This window comes from Piliocolobus tephrosceles, unplaced genomic scaffold, assembly GCF_002776525.5.
Source record: "Piliocolobus tephrosceles isolate RC106 unplaced genomic scaffold, ASM277652v3 unscaffolded_17846, whole genome shotgun sequence".
Lineage (NCBI taxonomy): Eukaryota > Metazoa > Chordata > Mammalia > Primates > Cercopithecidae > Piliocolobus > Piliocolobus tephrosceles.
The window spans coordinates 1-9702 of record NW_022299694.1 but is presented as its reverse complement, the minus strand read 5'-3'; the positions used below and the strand labels follow the sequence as shown (position 1 = coordinate 9702).

The window sequence follows — 9702 nt, the reverse complement described above, 5'->3', positions numbered from 1 at the left end:
CCTCAGCCTCTGGAGTAGCTGGGACTAGCTACCACCATGCCCGGCTAATTTTTTGTACGTTTAGTAGAGACACGGTTTCGCCATGTTGGCCAGGCTGGTCTTGAACTCCTGACCTCGGCCAGGCGCAGTGGCTCAAGCCTGTAATCCCAGCACTTTGGGAGGCCGAGGCGGGCGGATCACGAGGTCAGGAGATCGAGACCATCCTGGCTAACACGGTGAAACCCCGTCTCTACTAAAAAAAAAAAAATACAAAAAACTAGCCGGGCGAGGTGGTGGGCGCCTGTAGTCCCAGCTACTCGGGAGGCTGAGGCAGGAGAATGGCGTAAACCTGGGAGGCGGAGCTTGCAGTGAGCTGAGATCCGGCCACTGCACTCCAGCCCGGGAGAGAGAGCGAGACTCTGTCTCAAAAAAAAAAAAAAAAAAAAAAAAAGAACTCCTGACCTCAAGTGATCCACCCACCTCAGCCTCCCAAAGTGCTGGGATTACAGGCGTGAGCTACTGTGCCCGGTTGCAGGGGCCCTTCTCTTTCAGTGAGTTTCCACATGCTCTTTGTTTAGGTTTTGCTAATTAATATTGACCTCAGCTGGACAACATCATGTGCTTGTGGGTACACTTTAGTCTTTTTCATCTACCTTCCCAGGACATGAATTAAATGCACCCATACAGGATTCTACCGGCTATGAGAGGAAAGAGCTGAAGGAAATATACCAAAATGATACAATTGCTTTAGAAAGGAGAGAGCAGGGCTGGCTGGCTTCTCTGTCTTCCCCCAAAACTTGATTCTAATTGTGTCACTACTTGTAACAAAAATAAATCAACAGGCTGGGCGTGATGGCTCAGACAAATTCCCATACTTTGGGAGGCCAAGGCGGGAGGATTGCTTGAGACCAGGCCGGGCAACCAAGCAAGACCTCACCTCTAAAAACAATTGAAAAATTACCTGGGTGTGTGGCACAAGCCTGTGCTTCCAGCTACTTGGGAGGCTAAGGCAGGAGAATCACTTGAGCACAGGAATTCGTAGCTATAGTGAGCTATGATTGCGCCACTGCACTGCAGCCTGGGTGACAGACCAGGACCCCATCTCTAGGGGAAAAAGGTCAACTTCCTCCCTGCAAATAATAAGAGGCTAGTTCGACGAAACACCTGTGAGTTCAGTGGTCACCCATATCCTACAGACCTGCTGTAGGGTTCCTGAGTGAAACCACAAAGGGACGGGCAGCCAGTGCATCAAAGAAGGGCTTGGGACTCAGGTGACAAGCCTCTGTAGTCATGACCCGGCAGCAGTGTGCTTCCAAAGTTGGATGCTTTTGTGGGACACTGGACCAAGGAACAGGGAGCTTCTGAGAGAGTTTGCTTCCTGTGAAAATCACAACTTGTGAAACTTCCCCCAGCTGCTAGAGCTGAAGGGTTGTGTAATTTCTAAAGAGCCGAAAATAAGTTTCAAGCCTCTTGCCAAGCCTCCCTGTACCAGCATGACCTCGCCCCTGATACACTTGGACCTCCTGCAAGAGGCCATGATCTCTGGAATTCCCTGTGATTCACAGCTGACAGCCAGGGGCTCCATAAGCACTTTCCTTTCATCTCGATGGAGCATATTCAGGGGATGGGGCCCTCCTGCTGGATGGGATGCAAGAGTTAGGGTTTGAGGCTGGGCGCGGTGGTTCACACCTGTAATCTCAGCACTTTGGGAGGCTGAGGTGGATGGATCACCTGAGGTCAGGAGTTCGAGACCAACGTGGCCAACATGGTGAAACCCCTTCTCTACTAAAAACACAAAAAATTAGCCAGCTGTGGTGGCTGGCGCCTGTAATCCCAGCTACTCGGGAGGCTGAGGCAGGAGAATCACTTGAATGTGGGAGGCAGAGGTTGCAGTGAGCCGAGATCGTGCCACTGCACTCCAGCCTGGGCAACAAGAGCGAAACTCCGTCTCAAAAAAAAAAAAAAGTGTTTGGAGGATCACCCTAGGATGCTGCATTTGTTGACTGAGTTGCCCAAATGTCTCTAAGTAGGCATGATTTGGTGCCAGATCTGGAAGACCAGGGTGGCTGGCTCCCTGAGCAGCCTCACCTTCCCCCTCCTGCGAGCTGGCTCTCCTGCTGGATTGGAATCTGCTGCCCTGCCCCAGTTGTCGAGGGATCCACTTCGTTGAGTGGCACCAGTCCCTGTGTGTGAAAGAGGATGCTGCTTCCTATCCCAGCACCCAGTGAGCAGGGCCCTGAAATGACCCAACCCCCTGCCATTCCTTTCTCAGCACGTCTGTGTCATGTGGCTCTTAATTCAGCCTCTGCCATACAGTTCACGCTCAGGCCTTGAGAGGCCCAGGTTTCCCCAGAGGTACAGTCAAGGTCATCTGTCATAGCTAGGCTTACAAAACAGAATTCCCTAATGGAGATAGAGCTTCGTGCCCACCTCAGCATTCAGGACTGCGCTGCCTGGCACTAAGTGTCTGATGGATGGAATAAGAATCTTCTAATATATTAAGGATCTGTTTAAAATTACCACAGGGCTGGGCATAGCAGCCCACACCTGTAATCCCAACATGGTGGGAGTCCGAGGCAGGAGGATCACTTGAGCCCAGGAGGTTGAGGCTGCAGTGAGCCATGAACATACCACTGCACTTCAGCCTGGGCAACAGAGGGAGACTGTCTTGAAAAATAATAAAAATAAAATACAAGATGTGGCTGGGCGCAGTGGCTCAAACCTGTAATCCCACCACTTTGGAAGGCTAAGGCAGGCAGATCACTTGAAGTCAGGAGTTGGATACCAGCTTGGCCAACATGGTGAAACCCCATCTCTACTAAAAATACAAAAAAAGCCGGGTACAGTGTCTCACATCTATCATCCCAGCATTTTGGGAGGCCGAGGCAGGTGGATGACCTGAGATCAGGTTCTAAACCAGCCTGACCAACATGGTGAAACCCCGTCTCTCACTAAAAATACAAAAATTAGCTAGGCATGGTGGCAGGCACCTGTAATCACAGCTACTTTGGAGGCTGAGACAGGAGAATCGCTTGAACCTGGGAGGCAGAGATTGCAGTGAGCCGAGACCACACCGTTAACACTCCAGCCTGGGTGACAAGAGTGAAACTCCATCTCAAAAAAGAAAAAAAAAAAAAAAATAGGCGTGGAAGCGGGCACCTATAATCCCAGCCACTCGGGAGGCCGAGGTACGAGAATCACTTGAACCTGGGAGGCGGAGGTTGCAGTGAGTCGAGATCGCATCACTGTACTGTAGCCTGGATGACAGAATGAGACTCCATCTCAAAAAAGAAAAAGAAAAATGAATACAAGAGCTTTTCCCTGCCTTGTTGCTGTTGAGCTATTTCATTTCATTAACCCTCCTATGTCTTTGCAGACCTGGAGTGGAAGATCATTTACGTTGGCTCGGCTGAGAGTGAGGAGTTTGATCAGATCCTAGACTCGGTGCTGGTGGGCCCTGTACCAGCAGGGAGACACATGTTTGTCTTTCAGGTAAGAAAGATGAGGCCTTAGGCCTTTAGCTCTTGACTCCTAGAAACATCCTCTTTTACCTGAAATCCCACAGAGTCCTTCAGGAATCAAAAGTTCAAGTTCAGCTGGGCACAGGGGCTCACGCCTATAGACCCAGATACTCCAGGGGCTGAGGTGAGAGGATTGCTTGAGCCCAGGAGTCTGAGCCTGCAGTGAACTATGATTGAACCACTGCACTCCAGCCTAGACAACACAGTGAGACCCTGTCTCTAAAAAAAGGAAAAAACAAGTATTAAAAAACAGGCCGGGCACAGTGGCTCACACCTATAATCTCAGCACTTTGGGAGGCCAAGGTGGCAGGACTGCTTGAGGCCAGGAGTTTGAGACCAGCCTGGGCAATATAGTGAGACCCCAGCTCTACAAAAAATTTAAAAATCAGCAGAGCATAGTGGTGCACGCCTGTAGTCTCAGCTACTTGGGAGGCTGAAATGGGAGGATCACTTGAGCCTGGGAGGTGGAAGCTACAATGAGCCAAGACCACACCGTTGCACTCCAGCCTGGGTAATACAGCAAGACTCTGTCTCAAAAAAAAAAAAAAAAAAAAAAAAGAGTTGAGACCCTGTCTCAATCAATCAATTAAAAAAAAATTTAAAAGTTCAGGTTCAAATCCCAGTTCTACTGTCAGGAACTATCTGACCTCTCAGAGGCTCTCAGGCCCTCCCTTCCCCTACCTCTGTGTCAAAGCTGCCACTGATTTACAGTCAGTTCTCGTTATTCACAAGACTTATGGTCTATAAAGTTGCCACGAACACTGATTTAGTGAGTACTGAACCATTGCCTCAGGGTAAATACAGGGTTAGATTGTTGGAAGTCACGTTTTTGTCAACAACCAGTCAATACGTAAACTTGTATGTGTGTTGCTGTTGAAAGACACCAGGCCGGGTATGGTGGCACACACCTATAATCCCAGCACTTTGAGAGGCTGAGGTGGGTGGATCACCTGAGGTCAGGGGTTCGAGACCAGCCTGGCCAACATGATGAAACCCTATCTATACTAAAAATACAGAAATTAGCCAGGTGTGGTGGCGCTCACCTGTAACCCCAGCTACTCAGCAGGCTGTGGTGGGAGAATCGCTTGAACCCGGGAGGTGGAGATTGCAATGAGCTGAGATCACACCAGTGCACTCCAGCCTGGGTGATACAGCGAGAGACATCTCAAAAAAAAAGACACCTTATTTAATATATACTGTGGTTCATTTATGTTGAATTCATAGCCAACAGCACTATAACTATCCTGAATGAAGCTTCTTTAATATGCATTTTTTCCATAAGGCCTTTCTTGCACCCTACACTGCACTTCAGCACTACCTTTGGGTGCCATCATAGACAGCAAACTCACCAACAAAAAGCACAAAACATGGAAAAAAGGTAGCACTAAGTAGGCTGAGGAAAGGACGCTCATTCACAGTAAGAGCTGAGACCAGAAGACAGAGTGTTGCCTTGTTTGACCTCAGGTGGGAACAGGCGTGGTAGGTAACTCCAGCTTTTCCTTGTTCTGTGTATGTCTGCAAGTGACCCTGAAAGCACTGCAGGTATTCATCTTGGGGTTACAAATAAATGTAGCAGGTAGGTGAACTTGCACATATGGAACCCATGAATAATGAATGAAGATAGACTGTAACTCCTAAGTGGCTCTCATGCAGCACCCTGCCTGAGTTGTCAAATGTAGATTCTGGCCGGGTGTGGTGGCTTCCAGCACTTTGGGAGGCAGAGGCAGGAGGATTGTTTAAGGCCAGGAGTTCCAGACCAGCCTGGCCACATAGCGAGACCCCCATCTCTACAAAAAATAAAAGCAATTAGCTGGGTGTAGGCTGGGCACGGTGGCTTACGCCTGTAATCCCAGCACTTGGGGAGGCCGAGGTGGGCGGATCATGAAGTCAGGAGATCGAGACCATCCTGGCTAACACAGTGAAACACCGTCTGTACTAAAAACTACAAAAAATTAGCCGGGTGTGGTGGTGGGTGCCTGTAGTCCCAGCTACTTGGGAGGCTGAGGCAGGAGAATGGCGTAACCCCTGGAGGCGGAGCTTGCAGTGAGCTGAGATCACGCCACTGCACTCCAGACTGGGAGAGAGAGCAAGACTCCGTAACAAAAAAAAAAAGGCTGGGGGCGGTGGCTCATGCCTGTAATCCCAACACTTTGGGAGTCCAAGATGGGTGGATCACCTGAGGTCAGGAGTTCAAAACCAGCCTGACCAATATGGCGAAACCCCGACTCTACTAAAACTACAAAAATTAGCCGGGTGTGGTGGTAGGTGCCTGTAATCCCAACTACTTGGGAGGCTGAGGCAGCAGAATCGCTTGAACCTGTGAGGTGGAGGTTGCAGTGAGCCAAGATCCCACCATTGCACTTCAGCCTGGGCAACAGAGCAAAACTCCATGTAAAAAAAAAAGTCAGCCGGGTGTGGTGGTGTGCGTCTGTAGTCCCAGCTACCTGGGACACTGAGGCAGAATTGCTTGAACCCGAGAGGCAGAGGTTAAAAAAAAGAAAACTGAGGGCAGAGAGCATACTTTTTGCTCAGTAAATGTTGCTTGGGAATGTTTCTACTAATGACATAGAGGCATGGCTGTGGCACTGCTAAGGCCTATGATGTGTCTCCCCTAGGCTGATGCCCCCAACCCATCCCTCATCCCAGAGACTGATGCCGTGGGTGTGACCGTAGTCCTCATCACCTGTACCTACCACGGACAGGAGTTCATCCGAGTGGGCTACTATGTCAACAACGAGTACCTCAACCCCGAGCTGCGTGAGAACCCACCCATGAAGCCAGATTTCTCCCAGGTGGGGCCTTTTTCCACTTCTTGCTTCCCACAAGGCCGTTCTTTATACTTGGGGGGAGTTCAGCCATTCAAATTGGGAGTCAAGGTTACTTCTTAAGGTTTTCATGTAATGTTCAGTTCTTACAGTACTGGGTTAGAATAGGAGAAAAAGGCCTTTGTTTCTCAAAGGCGTGTCTTAGAGAATTAAGATTAGATAGGCCTGCCTGGGCAACATAACGAGACCCTGTCCCTACCCCCTCCCCACCCCAAAAAATGAGCCAGACATGGGTGGAATACTCTACTCTGGATGCTGAGGTGGGAGGATCGCTTGAGCCCAGGAGTTTGAGGCTGCAGTGAGCTCAGATCATGCCACTGCATTCCAGCCTGGCTAACAGAGGCTGTACCTTAAAAAAAAAAGACAGGTCCTGGGCCAGGTGCAGCGTCTCACACTTTGTAATCCCAGCACTTTAGGAGACCGAGGCTGTCGGATCACCTGAGGTCAGGAGTTCGAGACCAGCGTGGCCAACACGGTGAAAGCCCGTCTCTACTAAAAATACAAAAATGAGCCAGACATAGTGCCATGCACCTGTAGTTCCAGCTACACAGGAGGCTGAGGCAGGAGAATCGCTTGAACCTGGAAGGTGGAGGTTGCAGTGAGACGCGATCACACCATTGCACTCCAACCTGGGCAAAAAAAGCGAAACTCTGTCTCAAAAAACAAAAAGATAGGTCCTAGCCCTAAATCATGGTGCACAGGTATTTTCTGGAGTTCCATATGTAGGTTGCTCTTGCTGGGCTTCAGATGGGTGATTGGGGGTATCCTGGCTCTATGGGAGCAAGGAGAGGGCATGTCAACAAGGGTTGACATTCCTCTTTCTGCCCCAGCTCCAGCGGAACATCTTGGCCTCGAACCCCCGGGTGACCCGCTTCCACATCAACTGGGACAACAACACGGACAGGCTGGAGGCCATAGAGACCCAGGACCCCTCCCTGGGCTGCAGCCTCCCACTCAACTGCACTCCTAACAAGGGCCTGGGCCTCCCTGGCTGCATCCCTGGCCTCCTCCCTGAGAACTCCATGGACTGCATCTAACTGCAGTAACCCAGTGTCCCAGCACACCAGGAGGGGCAACCAGACCTCCCAGCGAGTCCTGCAGGGCCCATCTAGAGGACTTTGGGGGCCATCAGCTGCATCCAGGTCTGTCAAACTCAGCCCCTAGGAAAGAACAGGCCTCGGGACTCCCCTAGTCCTGGCCAGAAGGATGATCTCGCTTTTCCTGTACAGGCCTATAAGAAGCAGGTACTTCAGTTCTAAATTCTTTCTGACTTGTGTTCTTTTCGTCTTCATAAATTCTACCTAAGGCCATTGTGCCACTGTGCACCTCTGAGTACCACTGACCCAAAGCTTTCCGACAGACCTCCCTGGCCCACCTAAAGGCTTTCTTGGTCAGTGCCTGTCAAAGCTCTGGTCCTGCTGAGCCAAAGGCTCTGTCTGTCATTCCTTTCTTTTCCTGTACATCTGAGCAGATCCACTCCAGCTTTCTGGTGTCACAGGCAGGAATCTTAGTTAGTAGGTCGACTTAGATCCCATTTCTGTCCTGCTCCCAGGAAGATTCTTAGGTCCTCTTCAATCCAGCAGCCCCTGGAAAACTCTGCTCCCAGAGGTGTGATCAGCAGGATGCTGAGGAACCATGTTGCCTTTCCTGTCAATCACAGCCACCTTCCTGTTATCTCCTAAATGGATCTGGCGTTTTCTGGTTGGAAGATGGTATCAGAGGGCCTGCCTGCACAGTCTGTCTCTGGGTCGGGGTCAGGGACCCTCTGCCTCTGGCAGCCTTAATCTTCCCTCTGCTAGGACCAGGGTGATTTCAAGCCAAGGAAGCAACTGGGACCCTGGAAACCGTCCCTCCCCAGCCCGCTCCCCGTCTCTGTGTCCTGGTCCCCTTGCTGCCATGTGGATGCTGTTGTGATTGCTGTTTGTATATTATTAAAATGTTTTTATATTAAAAATGTTTGGTTGGTCTGAAAATTAAAAGCACTTCGTTTAGAATGATTGTTTGTGCTTTTGTCTCGTGTGGACTGAAGCAACTTTGTCCACTCTCCCCCAGAATTGGCCTCTTGACCTGTCCAGTGGGTGGGCTGTCCCATGTCTTCTTCCCAGCTTCCTACTCCAGTCTTAATTGGTTCTACAGTATTCCAGACTGAGGTTCCAGAAGGGGTTTTTCTTTGTCAAAATTTAAGCAAACCAGCTGTCCTGCAGATAGATTATAATCAGTGATTTTTCAGACTGCCCTTGACCCACAGGAAGAAATTAACATTGTGATCCCAACACACAAACAGCAATGCTTTTATTAAATTTTACTAAACCTTAGCCATGTAACCATCCAGAGGCCGAGTGGTCAGCCATTTCCGCATAATTCACAGAAAGGCTCTGACTCCCTCCCTGGAACCACGGTTGACCTGGGAACATGGGTGCAGACAGCAGCTGGAGAGGGCGTAGGCTGTTCAAGTGTAAGCAGCAGATTGGCTTGTAGTTGAGCCCAGCTAGCCCTTCCGTGTCGGGGTGACCTGACTTCTCCCTTCCCCTGCCCCTCTCTTAAGTGCTTCTCAATCAGGAGCAGTTCGGCCCCGCAGAGCACATTCACCAGTCAGGAGACGGCGGTTGCCACAGCCAGCAGGAAGAAAAAGGAGGGGCTACTGGCATCCAGTGGGTACAGGCGGGGGATGTTGCTCAACACCCAGTGGTGCGCAAGACAGCCCCCAGCAGAGAATGATCCAGCCCCACCGTCAGTAATGTCGCAGTTGGGAAACCCCGACTGTCCTCGGCTAAGTGTGTACCGAAAGAGGATCCCGAAGGAAGGGGCAGGTTCCCTTTGCATTGCCGACAGGAAATACAGACGGGGAATGGGAGCAGGGAATCTGCCTGGCTGTACCCCAGATTCCTCATCTGTGCAATGGGAGTGATGATGGTAGCACCTACGCGATGGTAGTGTGGTGCGAAGGAGCGTTAAGTGGGTGCCAGCTCTTACTACTGGCAGGAGCCCAGGGCTAGGTCCCAGCAAAGGGGTGGACACTGAACGCCCCTTCCCAGCCACCCCTTGCGCCGGGCCCGGCGTCCTCCTGACTGCGGCTGGGAAAACCCAGGAGGCCCCGCGGCCTGGCCCCCAAGCAGGCCTGGCCACGGCTGCCCAGCGCCAGGCCTTATGAATGACGCCGGCGGCGGCCGGGCGACCTCTGACCCGCGCGCCGGTCGCGCCCCTCCCCCGCTGGCAGGTGGTCAGCGGCTGCGCCGGGCAGGCCGCGGCGCCAACCCCGGCTGGCCGACAGCCGCTGCCGCACTGAGCGGGGGCGGGGGACTGCGGCGCGCGCGGGGCCGGCCGGGCGCCCGCCGGGGCCGCCTCCTGAGCCTCGGAGCGCTGCGCGGCCGCCCGCC

The 9702-nt window shown here is 51.7% G+C and overlaps 1 protein-coding gene across 1 annotated transcript; it reads left to right on the top strand.

The window, feature by feature from the left end:
* Positions 1–3289: 3289 nt before the first annotated feature.
* ASF1B (anti-silencing function 1B histone chaperone) lies at positions 3290–8322 on the top strand. Its single transcript, XM_026450334.1, has 3 exons — positions 3290–3471; positions 6116–6292; positions 7156–8322. Exons 1-3 carry the CDS (start codon positions 3457–3459, stop codon positions 7360–7362), a joined length of 399 nt encoding a protein of 132 aa, XP_026306119.1. The 5' UTR covers positions 3290–3456; the 3' UTR covers positions 7363–8322.
* The last annotated feature ends 1380 nt before the right edge of the window (positions 8323–9702 follow it).

Coding starts and splice junctions, on each gene's coding strand:
- ASF1B (XM_026450334.1), top strand. Junction 6,293..7,155: donor TGAAGCCAGATTTCTCCCAG/GTGGGGCCTTTT, acceptor TTTCTGCCCCAG/CTCCAGCGGAACATCTTGGC.